We start from the raw sequence: 18,832 nt of genomic DNA, 5'->3' as shown, positions 1-18,832 counted from the left end.
TCCCCTCCCGCCAGCGCTTACAGCCCGCGTTTTTCCCGTCTTCTTATTGGTCGCCGCCGGGCACCGGCTGCATCCCCATTGGTCCTCCGCCACGTGCGGCTCATGTTGCTGGGCGCGGGAGGGCAGAGACGCGGCGGCGACGGTCATGGGCGGGGGCCGGGAGGGGCGGGGCCGGGGGCGGGGGCGAGCCGGGCCGGGCCGGGCCGGGCGGAGACCGGGAGGGTGGGATCGATCGATCGATCAATCGGTCGGTCGGTCCCCGTAGGCGGCCGGCGTGGGCCTAGGCGGGCTTCCCCTCCCGACCGCAGAAGAAACAGCAGGGGCGGGCGTTCTTACCTCTAGGCCGTGCTTGCGGTCGGTAACGGGGCAGGGGGCGCCGGTCCGGTCGCCGGGAAGGGCTTCCCCAGGCGGGCGCCGAGGGCTCTGTCAGGCTGGCGGGGTGGCTGCCGTGGGCCAGGCTGGGCGTGAGTCTGGTCCTCTCGCACATGTGTATGTCTAATATCATTGCCTGTTCCAATGTCACGGTTAATTTGGGACCAAAATTCTGATGCTGTGAAGAAGCCTGTGGTTGTGATGTCGGGGGGAGCTGAGTGGTCTCAGCGACATGTGAAGCCAAACTCTGGCTAGCCCATGGAAATGGAGCATCAAATTGTTACAGGGAAGGGCTCCCGAGGTGGGAGGTTTGTCTGGGCTGTGTTTCATGCCATGCAGTTTATTGTTAATGGTAGATTAGGTTTTAGTCAGTACTTACAGATGGTATCCCTCAGGCAAAGAGAAGGTTTCAAATTCCCGTGTTTTCCTAAAGAAAAAATGAGCTGGAGTGCCCTTGTCAGTCACCCTGAACTTTCCTTTTTTTGTCTGTCCACTACACAGGCTGTAAGATTTCCTTTTCTTCACTTAGATAGATATTTGTTCAGTATAAATAAATGCTGCATTGCAGCTTTTGATGGAGGCAGCTGGAGACTGTAGGACGACACATGCCAGAGTAAGTCCCAATCCCCTGACACACCTGCAAGAGGTAGAACCCCGCGTGGCAAAGCGGCGCCTGTCACAGGCACGCCACCGGGCTATGCTGGCAAGACTCATCAGCAGTTTGCGGGAAGCTGTTTTATCCCAGTCAGACAACTCGGCCTCAAAGGTGCGGAGCAGTGACCGTATTTATGTATTGCTATTATACATGGGTATGTTTAAATTGAGCCAGGTTTATTAGGATGATCACCGTATCTTTATGGGTGCCAGTGATTTCACTGTGTGAAGCTTTCCTGGATCCCTTTTACTTTAAAGCTGCCAGCTCAGCATGAGCAAATTGTTCACTTTGTAGTCTCTGGGTCATGGGTTTGTCATGTGGCTTATCTGCCCTTTTCTTACAGGGTTTTTGCAGCTTCTTTATAGCTTTGTGGCTTCTTTATAGTGTTTTGGAAACAAACTAGGGGATCCCATGATGAAGTTATCTTGATTTCACAGTGTTTTGCTATGAAATCAGAATAGTGAGTTTAGGGACAGAAGAAGTTATAGGGGAGGGAGTAATTCATTCAGCCTTATGAGGTGCATTCTGTCTTTGAGACACTCTGGAAAAGTAAGTCAGGAAAAAAAACCACCAGTACTGTTTATTGGTCTCTACTAAACTAAGAAACTATTTAATCAAAACAAAATTGTTTCTAAAGATCAAATTGACCCAAAATGCTGATAAGATGGATATTACCATGCTCAGGTCAGAGGAACAAACCCGAGTCCTTTTATCCTCAACTCTGCCACTGATTCATTTAGTTGGATTGCTTATTTTCAGTTTTCCAGTTCGTAAAATGGAGAGGGTAATGGCTGTTAGGACAGGAATTGTCTTTGTAAAGGGCTTTGAGGCTCTGAACATGCAAAATCTGCTGTCTGGGGCTTGTGCGTGCAGAGCATGCAGAGCTCCTTACCTTTCATGCAATTTGAGGTAAAGAGTTCATCACACCATGTTCTGAACAAGATGCAAGTTAAGCTGGAGTCACCATGATCTCAGAAGACAAGACTAAACAGATACTTGTTTTGTCTAGTCTAATCTTCACATACCAAGTATCCTGTGCCCCTCATGTGACTTTTGGAGGCCAAGGAAGATGAGTATCTTCAAAAGCCTAAATACAGAAGTTAGCTTGTAATCCTAAGTGCTTCGTGTCTGGCTAAAACATCCAGTGTGAAAACTCTGCAAGGTAGACATTCCAAGGTGATCATGGATGGTCTCACCAACCACATAAATCTTGAAATATTTTTGAGATGTGTATGTTTAAATGCATTGGCCATTTGTTCTCAGTTATGCTTGCTATACATGATGAAGGAATGATGTGCAGTACTGAAGTTATTCCAGTTTACATCAGTGTAGCTGAGAGTAGAACATGGCAAAGGCTTCTCCTAGCAAAATTCTCATGGGAAATGATTAGTAAAGTCTTATGCCTAAAGTTGGTAGACATCCAACAAGACTTCACAGCATGATATTTCTGGACATACTCCAAGAAGAGAATGATCCAAACAAGACCAGTTGCTGATGAAAGAATATCAGAGTTAAGTAGCAAATGTCTATGTGACTGGTTATTATGTGTATGTATTGCATAATATATACCAAAACATTTAATTCTATATTTAAGTTTTCTCTGCTATTAGTTCTTTTCCTTTTTCATATGGATAAGGGTAGCTGGTGAAACAACACAGTTGTTTTCACAGTGGCATCGAGATAACTGAAGGTCAAAATGAAGGAAAAGTGAAGAAAACAACCAAGGCATGTTAAAACATTAATCCAGTCAGAGCAGAGAGCAATGAGTTCTGATTTCTTCTTATGTTTAGTATCAGGTTTTGCATAAGGCTAAGAAATCTATCCAGAAGCTGGAGCAAACCTTCGGTCCTTCGCTGAAGATGAAAGGTACTGTATGCAAGTATTTGCCTTGGACAGAATGCCTGGACTTGGTTTTTATTTATTTGTTAGAGACAGATAGGTACATGGCTGAGCCCATTAAAGCATTAGAGCCAACTGTGGCTTTAATTGTAGCAGTAAGCAAGGGACAGCGCAAAAGACTATGAACTCACAGAGCACCTCAGAAATCCTCCTCTGACTCTCAGTCATTTCTGCCCACTCCTCAGCCTAGGTGAAGGAAGGGAACAAGTAATTCCTGCTATCCCACAGCAGCAGGCAGTTCAGGCCAAGCACCCTTGTCACCCTGCTGCCAATTCACCCCCAACAGGTGTGGGGCTGGTGTGGGTCCCCAGGCTGCATGCTTGGGCTCCCACTGAGAGGCTGCAGGAGCACGTGTGCTCCTCCCAGCCACAGCAGCATGGTGCAGGGCGAGTCACAGCCATCACTAGCACCCAGTGTTACAAGTCAGCACAGCCAGAGCTTAAACTTCAGAACAGCAGGCTCTGGTGTGAGTTAAAGGAGAAGGACAGAGAAGCCATTGAGGATTTCCTAGTATAGGAAATGGAAGCCTCTATTTAAGAATTTACTGCAACAGAAACGGGTAAGAGAGATGCCGTGGTTTTGTTTTCTTTCAGCGTGGCAGGTTGTCTTCATGCACTTCTCCATTACTGCCTGAGACATGATGCATCACACCGGTCTAGTATGTGTTGTCAGCTGCAGGGCTTTAAGCCCTCATCAACATGCCTTCTGTTTACTGATGCTGGCCACTGCCTCCAGTGGCAGCAAGTATGACTGGGGGCTGATGGGGTAGAGACTTTGGACATATTTTTATGTCCCTTTTACATCCATAGTTACTGCCAGCTAGAAAAAAGCATTGCTATTCATGTACCTTGCACCTTCAATAATTTGCATCGATTAAAAGACCCAGTGCTTAAAATGAGCAATCTCTTCTGAACCCACATCCTGGGATAAAAGTCAGCCATAGGTAGAAGGAATCGTTTGACAGAGCAAACTAGAAGGGATCACAAGCAGTGAATCTGGTTGAGGATAGTTTGGAGGTAAGCTTCCCCTTGTATTTACTTGCATAGATGCACAATTCATATTGTTTGTGAACCCGTTGGTTGTCGGGTTTTTACATGCAGTTTGCTCATTATATGGCAGTCACAAAATACTGTATTGACTGGTGCTTTCCCAGACCTTGATTTGCTGGTTATTTTCACCATCAGTTCTGTCAGACCAATGTTAGGAAGAAGGCATTGATTTTAAGTTCCTCAATGATCATAAACTCCCAGTATTGCTAGTTACATTATAGGAGAGGCAGAGGTGTCCCCTTTCACATCATTTTTGCCTAATGAAAAGCTCTGGATCACGAAGGACCAGTTGTTGAAATTATTCTGACTGGGGCTGAGGGTGAGAGGGAAGCCAAAAGTGTCGCTGATGAGACAGTAACCTTTCTGCTGACAACAGAGTCCTTCAGTCTGGAGGATGGGAACACATCCACCTTGGAGGAAGTCAGGGAGGAATATGTCAAGAAACACATCAGCAATCACAGGTAAGGGCTTATATCAACCAAGAAAAGATTATAATATTTTGCATGTGCTTCAATTCCAGCATCTCTGAACCTTTTTGTAATTTTTATTGAATTTCCAAGATGAGGCCTTTCATCGTAAGGAAAAGATTAAGAGATTTCACCTGGACCCCCATGATTCTGTACAGTGCATGAACTCTAAGCATGTTGTTGGTCTCATTTCCAGTCAGTGCTTTTATTTCCTTTCCCTTCTATGTAGCTCATCTCCACCAAGGACTTCTCATTTGCCTGCAAAGCAAATGGACGAGGAGAAAGCTGACTTGGGAAGAATGGCCCTGGATTCTGGAGTGACCATGACAAGGGCCTTATTAATCCAGTTAAGAAGTTGTTCATGTGGCTTTTTGTCCTGTGTGTTCTTTCCAGCACTGCATCAGTCTCAGAAGCTGTGAGTGAGAGTGACTCTACCGTCTGGTATTTGATTCAAGAATGTGAAAAACAAACAATGGGAGAGGATGGGAAGCCAGAATTTATCCTGTCTCCAGACACTTCATCCCCAGATCTGGTGGAATTTGAACGGTAGGTGCACCCCACATTGCCGTCAGTTTTTTAATTTGTTTGCATTAACACCGTGCATCCTGATGCTGCTGTTCATGCAGCCCTGCTGGAGCCTGCATCTGCCTTGCAGAAGCCTTGTGTCTGCAACTTTGGCTCTGCTGTTGATGAAGCTGAGTGCCTCCCAAGTCACTTACCTGCGACTTGCATGTGAATGGACTCCCAGCACCATAGCAGCCCCCAGCTCTCCAGGCCTTGGAAAATCCCTGAGGATTTTCCACCTATCCTCTAAGAAAGAGAAAAAAATTTCTTCCAAGTGTGTCAGTCTCTGTGTGGCCATGCTTTACCACTGTCCAGATGGCTTGCAGAGTAAGATGCAACATACCTGCTAACAGTAGTTGTTTACCAGGCAAGCTCAGGTGAAACAGGAGGTTATTAATCCAGAATGTGTCCTTGTGTGTTTGTGGTGTCAGTACCACTATCAATTTGTATCCTTGCAGTGGAGCTAGATTTTAGGAATGTACAAATTGCTGCACCAGATGAAATTCTCAAGAGTCTGGGGAGGTGCAGGAACCAGAGGTAGGCAGATACTTTCCCCCACAGTGATGTTCATCCTGCCTCTACTGGCATTGTTATGAGGAGCTTGAGCACTGCTGTGCCTTCCAGAAACAGACCCTTAGCTCCTGGCAGCTTGGAGTACTTTTTTTGTGGGATCAGCAGGGTAAGGCTGGATGTGACCAGGGAAGATCATGTATTCCTCAGCTTGCAGGCTGCAGAACAGTGGTGGTCTGGAAGATATCAGAAAGCGCTCCTCAGAATGTCTGCAGCATGGCAGGGAGAAGGGGAACCTAAACACTTGCATGTGAGTTACACTTAGAGCTAGTGGGTGTGAGTCTGTAACCCCCTTTAGGATCAGCTCCTAAGTTCCTGATGCAGGACCTAAAAATCAAAGACCACTGTCCTCATGTCAGCGGTACATGTATTTTAGTCTGAGGTTGTAATGGTGAAATTACTGGGGTTTTTAAAAAATTTATTCATATCTTAAGATGGAATACATTATTCATCACATTCTTCCCCTTGCTGTCAGACAGCACTAGGAGGCACTTAGAGGTCATGGATGCTTTTCCAAAAGGATAAACGATCATTTCATTGTAAAGATTTGAGAAATAAATGGATATCTAATCTATCCTGCACCATCAGGCAGAGTCAATTTTACCCTAACTATTCCAGAATTAAGAATATGCAGTGCAAGAGAATCCACAGCTGCAGCTGGCATCCTCTTCCACAGCGTCACCACCATAAACAAAAACTTCCGCAGTTCCTTCTCTTTTGCTTTGAACTGGTGCTTATTTGTAAAATTCCCTTATTGAGTTTTTCAGCAAAATGAGACTGCAGCTGTGCCAGCAGATGGCACCAGCCTCCCACTACAGTTCCTGCTTTTGCTCCTGTGAGAATCAAGAGGTGGCTGTAGTAAGGTATCATTTACAAGACCTTGAAATGTGCTGAATCAAGATTTTCTGGGGGAAGTAAGCTCTACTTCATCAAACACTGCATGACAGAGCCGTAAACACCTGACTTTCCCCTTCTTCACTGGCAAGGTAGACCAGGGCCTGTACTGTACAGACTTTGGCACTTTTCCTACAGTTTTATGGCAGACTGCAGATGCTTCATAGCTAATACTTCTCAAAAACCGGCATAAAACAATAGGGACTCTTCAGCAAAGAAAATAACAGCCTCTTCGTGATCATCTAATCACATTATTTGGGCAGCATCAGAAAAGCTTTGAGCTTCAACGGACTGGTTTTATTTTCCAAGTGCAGCAGGACCTACAATGATAGGACTACAGAGTACTCTGTCTGGTGCAAAGTGTGGTTGTCTCCTTCCAGCTGGAGCTGAGTCATGGTTTAAGCTTAATTTCTTCAGCAAAGCAGTCCTAATGGTGATTCATATTCTTCTGAGAAACCCCAGATCCTTTGTTTGGAGCTGGACATCTAGAATCCTTAGTGAGCGCAATACCTTACCTGAGAATGCTTATTCCCCTTCCAGTATTTTGTCTCCAGCAATGGTGTAAAATACTCCAGAGTATGGAAACTGGAGTTTTAAACATGTTTATTCTTGTATGCAGAACTATCTTTAAGGTTTTCAATATTGGTTTGCTGGAACAAATATTAAAAAAAAAAAAAAAGACGACAACTCTTTTGAGTTACTTTCTCAATGCAATACTGTTCAGTTAATCAGGAAGTGTGCTCATTTGGGACATCTTCCAAGGAATCATTCTGAGCCCAAACTTAGTAACAATGACTGCTGTTTATAGAACTCTTGGTTTGTTGTCCTTTGATCTTGTTATTTTCATCTGAGAAGCTCTAAGCATTTAATTAATGTGAAATAACCTTCAGTGCTGCTTTCCAAAGTAGACATTATTATCCCTGGTTCACTGTGCCACACAGTGCTAACAGAAGAAGTGGGCTCATTCTGTGATTTAGTCACCACATTGAAATTAGGACAGTTATGTTCCATTACTAGTTTCACTACAGGCTGCACAGAATTCAGTCTTACGGGCGCATTTCCTCAGCTGGGAAAGGTGGGAATTGAGCTCCCATGCTTATTTAAGTCAGATCATCCAGGCCTGGGTAGTCTCTTTCTATCTGCACATATAGTACTTAAGACATCAGGATACGACCTCAGCCAAGGCTCTTAAGTGTAGTGCAATGCCAGTAAAAGCATAAAAAGTTGCTTACAGCATAAAGGCCTCAGGCTACAAAGGCAAGTAACTTAAGATTTATTAAATGCCAGAATGAGGTTTGCCTGTGCAACAAGCACAGCCTGCAGCGCCTGGATCTTCTGTTGTGAGGCAGTCCTGCTGAGGCTGTGGCTGGAGCCTGCCTTTTGCAGATGAAATCTTGGCAGAACAGAGTTGCTAAAATCTTCAAACAGTGTTGGCAACTTTCAATAATTGTATGAAGTCTTAGAGAGGGTGGGATCAGTGAAGTAGTTATGAATGAGAGCTACTCCCCAGTCTCCTGTGGATTTGCAGTAGATGGCTACCTCACAGCCTGCTCTTAAGAGATGCTCCCTTTCCTTTCATTACAGATACCTGTATTTTTATAAGCACACAGTGGACCTGCTGATAGAGCATGGAATTGTTTGCACTGAGGAGGTGCCTCTTCCTGAGGTCTCCACGGCTATTTCCCACCTCTGGCAAGAGCTTTCTGAAGAAAGGAGAGACAGCATCTTGCAGTACTGTAGCCAGAGAGATTTCCTCATGGATCCTGAGGCCGCTTGCCAAGAGCCAGCGTGCAATGAAGGTAGTGTGAGGGACAGCGGAGGTAACAGTGAGGAAGCCAGTGGTTCCTTGGTCTCCACACCAGAGGAAGTAAGTGCTCAGTAACATACAAGTCTTCAGATGCTAATTGGCTCTGCAGCTTTTAATTGGAAACATACAGTTGTTGTAATTAAGCTTTCCCAAGGCCACTTGAATGCATAAGTGCAGACAATAAGCAGTCTTTGAGTAAATGTCTGCACCCAGTTCTCTCACGGTAAGATACACAGCAAGCTATTGGAGTGCAGTGATATTAATCCTGCTAGTTTCCACTGACCTGTAGAGTTTCTGTGCTAAGTAACAATTACATTTGCTCTAACTTGCTCCAGGCGGGAGGGAGCAAGAACAAGAATTACACAGTTACTGTGCTCTGCAAACTCTCTGAGGAGCACAGATGAGCTAAATGCAGAAGGAATACCCAGTTTGCCAAGGCCTGCTGTGTTTTGGGTTGGGTGTTTTTTGTCAAAGCACTTGACAGCAAAGAGAAAGTATTTGTAGACCAGTTCCAGTGGTACAGAGCTAATGCCTGCCTGAGCCATGCACGTCTGCACAGCCAAGAAGTCAGCGACTGAGCAGACCAGGGCATTTGTTGAAACAAAATGAAATAACAGCCAACTCTTTTAAAACTGTTCCTGGAGCACTGATTATGTAAGTAACTAGCTGCTCAAAGTTGTGTAATTTTACTAGCTGCAAGGGAGGGAGAGATATCCACCTTTGGCATATAAGTAAATTGCATTAACAAGTTCTTTTTGAGTCACAGGACACAACTCATATTACTAACCTTCTTAGGAAATGTCGTGGGGATGCTGCATGTACTGTACTTTCTGGCACAGGAAATGTCTGAACTGCATTATGGCAGAGTGAACTAATGAGCTTATCAGTCTGTCAAAGGGAGCATCCAAACTCCCCTGTAAGCCAGGTCGCACACTGGGATCGGATTTAGGGAAGCTAGCTGGTACAGCTGAGATCTCTAGCCATGAACAGCAGCCCACAGTCGTCTCTAAAGTACTGATACAATTAATGTTTTTTACTAATTTTCTGGGGACATGTAATGTTAAGTCTGTTCCTGTCCCCACAAAACCCTCTTGGTTTACTCTGGCAGTAAAGGTACATGTTAAATGGAAAGAAAGAATATCATGCTTTTAAAAACTTCATTATTAGAAATTATGCCATAGGTAAAACTTTTAGGTGGCTTGATATGTTGACATCTGAAGTGTTTTCTCTGATAGGTAATGTTTGAAGATGCATTTGATGTTGCTGCTGGTTTCCTTGACAGAAGCGAGACTCAGGGAATGTCTAGCCAGAGGTAACTTAAAAACTCACCCCTTTTGATAGACAAAGTAAGTTAATAGCCCACTGTCGATACTCCCTAGCAAGTTTGCTGTGGAGTAAGGCAATAGCCTAGCTTCCTTTTTTTGTGCCTGATTTTTAGTCAATGGTTAGAATAGCAGCCTCCAGTGACTGTGCTCACAATAATATTGTCTCTCAAGGTGCAAAAGTGAAATGATTATTAGGTACTTATGGCAGAATCAGTAAGAATCACTTACTAAGACCACTCCATCACTTCAGGATAACTGGGGTCCTTCTGATTTTCTTCACCATTCTGCATAGCTTTCCATCTTTTCAAATTACAATACTTGTAATGTTTTTCCATTCCTCTCTCTCACTTACCAGGTCTATGAGGACCATAAGGTATTCCCTGGATAAGGCAGCTGACCATAAACTGTACTTTCATTTAATGAGATAAAAACGATCATTTTTTAACATTGTCTCCATTGCCTTTTCAAGTACCCTAATTCAATCACAAGGAGGTGATCAAGCTAAACTGTCATTGACCTGAACAGTAACACAGAGAAACACAAGATCTATTAAATAATAACATGTCTTGGCTCTGCAGGTCAGATGAGTTACCAAAACGAGAAAGCTGGCACTGCCTTTGATTTTTCCCAATAGACTAAAGAAAGAAAAGGGTTGCTTTCCTCAAAAGGAAAATCACATGATTCATCTTTTATTCATTCCTGCTACATTAGGATTGTTTCTCTTTGCAAGTAGTGTTTTTAATATTTTTTAAATTCCATTTTCTACTTATTTTTCAGTATTTAGAGAGTTCTTTAGTGTGAATTTTTTTCTCTTTCACCGCCATTCCACCTTGCACTTCCAGAACAGAATGAATGGAAATAAGATAGTTTTGACTGTTGATCAGAATATCCTTGAATACATAATAAAGCTTAACAAATATGTACCCATTAAATAACATTTATTAGGTCAGAATTGCTGTTTGCTTTTAAAATAAGATTAAGTATTATTTAATACTGCAATGTATTGCCATCATCTTTGCAATCTGTTTTAGGTCCCACATTAGATTAGTATTTCAGTAGTCAACATTTGCCCTATTCCCCTCCTTCCCTATCACTCTGTGCCTTGTAATTCTGGACAGAGGTATGATGGCAGAACTTTGTAAAATCCCAGGGAGAATATAGAGGTTAAGTCCAGAATTAATATCTTAGGTTTTTTGCCAGAGTTACCTGTTACCTGAGTGCAAACCTGCTAGAGATAGCTAATGTATCATTTCATGACCCCGTGTTACTTGAAAATTTCACAGAAATCAAAGCTTTTCCTCTGAACAACCTTACAAAATACACTACCAAATAACCGTTGTTGCTCTCTGTTACAATGGATATATACTTTTCCCCAAAGCACTGTTACTATAGCTGTCATGTATCAGTGGATCTTTGTTGTGTTACTGGTTTCTTGTATTGCTGTTCTCTGTTCTTACATATCTTCCTTGCATTTGTTGGACAATATCTTGTCAATATGCCCACTTCTGCTCCTCCCTGTCTCGCTTGGCTATTGTCTTTGATATCAGAATCATCTTGAAAACAATTTGATTCTTTTTAAATTTATAAATAAAATGTGGATGAGAGAAATCAAGTAGGAGGAGGAATGAGGGAACAGGAAATTAAATATAGTGTCTGGTTCCATTTTCAGTTCAGCATTTGCAAGCTGCACTTCTGAAAATCCAGAGGATCACCACAGACTCTATCTGCAGATCACTGACTTCCTAAAAAGCGTCTTCTTTGCTAATACACAGTTTTGCCAGGTAAGGTTTGCCAAAGGGTTCCTTATAGAAGGAGGAATGCATTTCTGTCATTGTCAGACAGAGATTTCTGTTCTCTGTGCTTCTGATCATATTGTCCAGAATTGTTGCAAACGAGAACTTGTGATTCATCACTTCAGATGTGTCATTCCAAAAGGTCACTGGGGTTGCCTTTGTTAAAGTGTGTTATTATTGCTTCTAATATTATTCAAAATGGCAAATGACATGAGGAATTTTCTGTTTGTTTGTTTGTATGAAAGTTCCTTGTGGAAAAGCTTGAGTGATCTCATCTGAGCAGGCGAAGCTTACTTCGCAGTTCTCCATTAACCCCCAGCCGTTTCATTCTGAGCTCAGTGGGACCACCTTCTGCTTTTCTGGGTGCCACGTTCCCTACCCTGAGCCCTCTGTTGGCAGGCCTTAGGAATAGGGTACCGTTGCAGGTTCACTGAGCCAGAAGTCATTGTGTTTGCAGTGTTTTTCCTTCCCTTCTTGCCCTCCTGCCAAAGAAGTGGCTCAGAGCTTGCATGTGGGTAGAGGACCAAAAGGGAGATACCCTTCAGCCAGAGCATGCTTGCTTGGGCTCAGAGTCAATTGTACCTCCACAGTAGCCACTGTTTTGCTATTTTTTATTGCCTAGCTTCCACCTGGTCTCTGTTACTTGAGCAGATGCTCCTTCCAAGGAAATAGAGTGTTTGTGACGAGCAGTAATTGGGACAGAAAACAAAGCAGAAACTACTGTTGCACGACTATCTGAATCTATCACATAGTGACTGCTGCGTGCCATTTGGTCCCCCCATCTCAGGGAGACAGTAGCACTAGAGGAGGTGTGGAAAATGGCAGCAGGCACAGCAAAAGGCATTAAACAGGAGATATTAAAGTAGGACTCTTCCACAAAAAGACTGACGGTACCACGAAAGAATTTTGGTCCTAAATGGTGTGGATTTGGTACACAGAATGATTACTCATTGCGTCTAACACCAGAAGAACTAGAAAGCACCCAAAGAAATGAAACAAACAACATTCTTAAAAGTACTTGAACATGCAAAATACCAGATTTAACTCATGGGGCATCAATCCATTGACAATTCCTAAATCTGAAGGTCCAGATACAATTTCCAGCTCAGAAGGTCCTCACAGCACAGTTTGCCATAATGCGAGAGCATATACTGTGGAACAGAGCACACTGCATGCACAGTTCTTGCACTTTTTGTCTAAACATCCACTCCTGGCTGTTGTCAGAGACCAGGCACTGATCTACACAGCCCTTTGGTCTGTGAATAGCTATGCTCTGTGTAAGAGCAGAGCTGTTCCTCTGTTTATCTAAATGACCATGAACTGAGCACGCTGAGAAGAGAAAGAAAAGCATTAGCCAGGATACAGTATTTTCCGGTTTTAAATTTCTTTTGTGAATGTCATGCCTGGCTGCATTAGGTGGTCCCATTTTGTCCTTCTGCTTGGCGCTGCATTGCTATACGTGAGCCCAAGTACATCTCACAGCTCCCAGATGAGATGGTATGAGAAGAGGTGGTGCTTCTTTCAGACTTTGAAGAGGGACATTTGAAATAAGACTAGGAGAATGGGAATGATGGGAAGATGGGCAGCAAAAGAAGCTGAAGTAGTGCAAATTGGCAGTTGACTGAGTTCTGTGGATCCAAAAGGAAATAAAAGGTTGTGCGTACTTCTTTTATGCAAGAACTTTGAGTTCTCTGTGATAAGACAATAAAAAGGGAGTTTGAGCAGAAATCACCCAGGCTAGAGAGTACTGATAATGTGAAGGTCACAATCTGTTTTGGTTTAGATAACTGCAGTACAGCACATCTACAGAGTCCTGCCAACAGGAAAAAAAAATATGACTGACAAGAATTTTTTGTTTTGAGAGCAGAAATTCAGCTCCATCTCAAAGCAAACAGATTGAGGCAGTTATGGAAGTGGTTGTAGAGCAGGGATAGGAGATGTTCCAGAGCTTGAAACACACCAACTCAAGCATCAGAGAGCTCAGTATAGGCTACATATCTTACCCCAGAAATTGGGCTACTCAGAAATTGGGCTATCAGAGCACCAGAGACTCTGGACTTGAAAGGGAAGGGAGGCCTTCCTGCTTTCCTTATGGGTGTGTCTGAACCCCTGCAGACCATTCCCCTTCCCTTGATGTAGTACCTATGCCGGTGCTACACTAGCCCAGGAGTTTGGGCAGTGCTGGGATAAAGTATCCCGAGGATAAAGTGATGTCCTGGTGTGCTGTGTGCACACCTTGTAGAAGATACAGAGGTGGTTAGCAAGTACAGTACAAAGGTAAGTCATGCTATGTGCACCTGACTGAAATACAAAAGGCAGCCTATGGTCGCCTTTCCTTTCCTCTGCAGAGCTGATGAGGTGTTGGGTTTTATTGCTGGTCATTACATGCCAGTGCTGTGTTACACCATTTCTGGTTAACTGTCCAGGTGCAAAGTACTATTGTTGGATTGTGAACCTTCACCATTTTGGAGTCACAGTGCAGCTCTGTGATCACTGAGCGCAGCTCCTCCTGAGCTGCTGCCCTGGCTCTTGAGGCTGCCAGGGGCAGGCACCTCACTGGTATAAAATGCTTGAGAAAGACTTACACAAGAGGAGGGAGGAAATCATTTGGACAAGGAAAGGGAGGGCTTTTCAAAGGACAGTGACCCAAAAATGAGAACAGGAGCATGCTTCCATGGTACAAGGTAGGGAAATATTTCAGAGCATGAGATTAGTTAACCAAGCTTGTCATTTTTCATGAGCTGTTGTCTTAAGGTCACATCATAAGAGATGCTTAGCAGCAAAGGCAGTAAAGAATTTAGACTGAGGTCCAAAGATTTTACAGTACCTAAGTGAAAGTCAGTGGGTTTTTCCCTAAATAGCATTGAGCCCCTTTGCATCTTCAAAGGCACACTTTCTTTTAAAAGCATGGATTTTAGATGAGTCACTTGAAAAGCAAGTGGGATTTAGTGCTCCTTAAGCTATACATTTTTTTAAACAGCACCTATTTTTAAAAGCAGTCTTGCCCTAAAGAGTCTTGCATCAATGCAGAAGGTGGACTAGATGGACTGCAGGCATGAACACTTTCATCTCCTAGACTTTGATTTCTCAAGAGCCACTTACTCTCTGTAAGCTGGTGAAAGAGAAGACCATTTCCTTCTGTTGCTAAAAGAGCAGCAATGCCTGAAGTCAGTAGAAGGACTCAAGGAAGCGCTTATCTTCAGAGCCTGTTAATGTGACCCACTTGATACCACAGTCAGTAACAGCTGTCTAAATGATGTGAATAGACACAGGGTGGAGCCCTTTGATTTTAGAAATAAATTGGTTGAAAATTTGAGCTTCGTCAGGCACCTCAGGCACTTGACAAGTGCTGATTGCTGATTCAGAGAGGAAGTAGGGCTCATGGCACATTAGCTGGCATATGTCAGCGCTTGACCAACCCACTGTATATTTGAAATACAATTGACTCCTGTGGTTTTTAATCCTGCTTGACTTTGTGGGGGCTTTCAGGAAGAAGATCTTCAGTTCGATTATGAGACTGTGATGCTGAGGTGCACTGAGACCTTCGATGATGAAGATTTCTAAACAGTATCTCTGTTTGCTAATGCTTTGCTAAGCATTGCTGAGTACACCAGGCACGTGAAGAGACTGCAGCTCTTTCAGTGAAGCATCTCTCAGAGCAGAGTGTGGAGACACTGTGTTAGTGGTTTGTTACCGTTGACTTCCCATTCCCTCATCAGTACTTCTTGATACATCAGTTGAGTAATTTATACCTTTAAAAGTTACAGGGTTTAGATATTTATAAAATATTAATAAATACTTTTGTCTATTGCTTGTTGATGTTTAACCTCACTTCACAAGTAAACTGAAGCATGCACAGTTAAGTGACCTTGCCTAGCATAAGCTGTGGAAGAGCTGCAGAGAGGTCACGTCAGTGACAGCCTGCACACCCCCATAGGGTGCAGGTCTCAAACTGCAACCTGAAAAATATCAAATTGCCCCACACCCTGGCAGCGATTACTTTTCCAGTGAAATTCTTCAGTTTGGGCTGACAAGGGAAGAGGGATTTCCTCACAGAGCGTGAGATGAGGTTTTTCTATCACTTTTTGAGGACAGCAGCAGTGGCCACCCACTGCCAAATCACCCAGAGAAGTGCAAACACACTAATACACTTTGGATTATGTACTTTTGCAAAGTGTGTAAAGCTGAGTGATCAGCCCTGTGCTCTTCTGCTACATCTCATTCTTTGATGAGCAGTGCTGCTCAGATAGTGTCATGGAATTAAAAATGCTGTGGCGATTAATAAAATTCTTCACAACTTGGTACTATCATTAGAGGCTCCCTACAGACTTGGACAAATTGTTTTGACAGTGGCTGTGCTAAGGTCATGCTAACAGCCATCACAGCCAGAAAGGCTAAAAGTTTTACTTCAAAATCTAAACTGAAGCTGGCATGCCCAAGTAGCCATCAGTCTACAGCAGCCAGGCTTTTAGGCTGAATCCAAGAGGGCTGAGCTGTGGCTGAGCACTGCCTTGGTGCATAAGAGCATGATACATGCAGCTGTATTCAAGCAAACAGATGTGGAGCCTAGTACTGAAGTACAAGGGGAGAATAATTCCTCCAGAGTGCCTTCTGTCCCTGTGGTTGAGGCTGTGGTAGCACTCCCCAGGGGATGTTTGCCAGCCTGCTGTGTTTGGAAGTGGGGGTGGAGGGTCCTAACTGCAGATCCTGTTTGGGTTTAAGAGCCCCTCTGAGTTCTCCAGGGTGCAGCCTTGCCTTTCCCTGGCCTTTCTAGTGTGCTTGAGGTGTACAGGCTTTCATTGCTTTGAGGCTATAAGCAATGCTGGCTCTCCCTTCTCTCCCTCTCATTCCAAAATGCCAAATATTTGAATCCCCTGGGCAGTCTGGGCTTTGGGATGCGTGCTGGTTGAAATACGTGTACAGACTTTACAGGGGATCCAAGGTCAAATCATTCTTTTCTTTAGCTAGTACAAGAAAGATATATGTACCTACAATAATAAGTGAGTGTTTACATTAGTTGCTTTGCCCGTGTTTTCTTATCTTTGTGTAGTTTGGGCGGGAAATAGGTTAGTTTTTCTCAGTATTGAGGATACTTTTTCTACAAGCTTTTAGCTGTAGAAATGGCACAGACTTCTGTCATCTCCAGTTCCATTTGCCACACAACTTTCAGTCAGGTTTGTTACATTAATGATTCTTTCACCACATCCATTTTAATCACTGCATCAGCTGAGGTCAAACTTGGCAATACTGGCACACCGTAGGACAGCCATGTAGGTAGATAATGTTCAAGGGTTAACAACCTTTTTTTTATTAGCCCTTCATAGCCACCATTTTGAAGGTCAGTCCAGGACAGAAGTTAAACAGTAGAATATCTTACTTTCAGAGTGCCACCTACCACAGGAGACAGTTTTAAATGGACACGGTACACTATGTAGATGCACACACGAAAGCTTCTGCTGATTCACCAGGAGAATTTTAGGTTAAGACTGGCCTGAACATTAATGTGAAACAAAAGGTGTGTTCAGGTAATGTGAAAATAACTCCTCCAAATGGTAGCAGGCTTTGTGGGAGGTGTTACAACATTAAGAAGATAAAAACCACATTACTTCAGTTCTTCCTGTCGCATGACCATAGTTTACAAGAGTGCAGGCCTGCACGTAATGTGGGAAGGCAGTTTCCCCTTCTGCAGGTCCAACACTATACACACAGACAATAGCTGTCCTGCCCTGGCCTGCGTGAGGTCTGCTCTCTCTTGGCAGGGAAGCAGCGTTAATGCCTCAGCGCGTTAACTGCTACGTGTGCGCGGGTACCGCATTGTCAACGCTCAGTGCTTGATCTGATGGAAAATTTTCATGAAAAAATCTGTACAATGTAGGCTATCAGGCTACTGGGGCAGGGCAGTGGGAAGGAGTTGGAGGCAGAAAGACAGCAGGGAGGGAGGAGTGGGAAACATGAATGCATCAGTGGAAGTGTGGCCACTGCAGGGGTTTGGGCAGACCAAGCTGAACAGGGCAGAGTGGGACCCAGTACATTACAGCTGTGCTGCAGCATGGCAGCCCCTCACTTTACAACACATTGAGCATAACACAGGACAGTTCTACTGCCCAGGTCATGTCTTCTTGTGAGAAAGCTGTGAAAATGAGCCGCTGATTAGCTGTTCTAGAGCCAGTGCACCTAGATACAAGCAAATACCCATCACCGGGTCTCCTCGGTCAGAAGAGCAGGACCATCTGCCTGGACTTCCCAATTAGCTGTCTGCCTCTGCAAAGCTGCAAGCAGGGTGACCCCACACCTGGTTGAAGTCAGTAAGTCTTGTGGCACTCAGGACTCAACAGTAGCACAAAGGGTAACACGGTTGACAGGTAGCTGGCTGTTCCCCAGGCAATCCAGAACAGCCCTTGAGTGCTCAGTTCTATACTTAAGGATCCTCTGATTTTAATTTATTTTCATTAAGTAGCAAATAAACAGAACCTGTGTCGCTGTGGTGCAAAGCCAAAGCTGTTTCCAAACCTCAAGTGGCCACAGGCAGCTGGGAGGAGTGGTGGCCCTGCAGCCTAAGCCCTGCCTACTTAATTTTAAAATTTGGAAACGTCCCCTTGAGACAAATAAAAGGTTATTTTATAAATACATAACAAACACACCAAAGATGGAATTTTAAAGGACATTCAGTAGCATGAGCTTGAAATAGGGCTGTAAACAGCTGCTGAAAACTACCTCTAAGCCTTAGCAACAGCAGACCCAGCTGCCCCAGACCAGCGTACCCTCCACCCAGCTGTCTGCACCTCCTGGGCTGTAGGATGTGCTGGGGTAATGAATGAGCCTCCACTGGGGATTCAGACCCCCCCTCATGCAAGGAGATGTAAAGTCATGCCCAGCTCTACTCCAGGGAGCTTGCAAGACAAATACAAGCTGGGGACACGCAGGCACAGCAGCAGGCTGAGTCTGCAGGAGGATGGCATAACAGATGAGCGCTGTTCTCCATCCTTGGGGTGGGGAACAAAAAGCCAGTTGGAGACTAATTTTTATAGGAAATCTGTGCCAATATGATTTTTCTTCAACAAGTCAAAAGCGAATATACACCTGTGGCACTTGCCAGCTTCCTAACACATGTAATACAAGAAGCAAAAAGATGGCTGCAGCCTCTGCAGAGCTGGTACAGAGTCAGTAAAACTACAGAGGGTTCCCCATTCGTACTTCCCACCTTGCTTTTTTCCATGTAGGGATCCGAACCATAGCACCAAAGAAAAGTCTCACATGGAAGATGGGGTATCTGAAGTCTATGTAGCACAGCAGGTTTTGGCCCTATTGGTGTTTCTTGTGTAGCTCATTCATTAGCTGTGCATCCTGTTCCCACCTAAACCACTCCTCCAGTGTGCGGCGGGTCTGGCCCCCAGCAGCCTGGCAGCTTCAGTACAGAACGCACGATGATGTAGACCA

At 44.2% G+C, this 18,832-nt stretch overlaps 1 protein-coding gene across 1 annotated transcript; it reads left to right on the top strand.

Annotated features, from left to right (window-relative positions):
* Nucleotides 1-236: 236 nt before the first annotated feature.
* On the top strand, nt 237-15,197 carry STRA8 (stimulated by retinoic acid 8). The gene is made up of 8 exons (XM_064452066.1): nt 237-1,138; nt 2,818-2,893; nt 4,352-4,436; nt 4,836-4,988; nt 8,055-8,337; nt 9,513-9,589; nt 11,272-11,383; nt 14,885-15,197. The coding sequence occupies exons 1-8, from the start codon at nt 947-949 to the stop codon at nt 14,957-14,959; spliced, it is 1,053 nt and encodes a 350-aa protein (XP_064308136.1). The 5' UTR covers nt 237-946; the 3' UTR covers nt 14,960-15,197.
* The last annotated feature ends 3,635 nt before the right edge of the window (nt 15,198-18,832 follow it).

The sequence above is a fragment of the Phalacrocorax carbo genome, chromosome 1 (genome assembly GCF_963921805.1).
Source record: "Phalacrocorax carbo chromosome 1, bPhaCar2.1, whole genome shotgun sequence".
Taxonomy (NCBI): Eukaryota; Metazoa; Chordata; class Aves; order Suliformes; family Phalacrocoracidae; genus Phalacrocorax; species Phalacrocorax carbo.
The sequence above is the reverse complement of the archived record's forward strand: the minus strand, read 5'-3'. Positions and strand labels throughout refer to the sequence as shown.

What these genes read in the sequence shown, in the direction of transcription:
- STRA8 (XM_064452066.1), top strand. Translation starts at nt 947, where the DNA reads ATGGAGGCAGCTGGAGACTGTAGGACGACACATGCCAGAGTAAGTCCC. An exon ending in CAGACAACTCGGCCTCAAAG is followed by an intron (nt 1,139 to 2,817) that starts GTGCGGAGCAGT and finishes TCTTATGTTTAG; the next exon opens with TATCAGGTTTTGCATAAGGC. An exon ending in CAGGGAATGTCTAGCCAGAG is followed by an intron (nt 9,590 to 11,271) that starts GTAACTTAAAAA and finishes TTCCATTTTCAG; the next exon opens with TTCAGCATTTGCAAGCTGCA.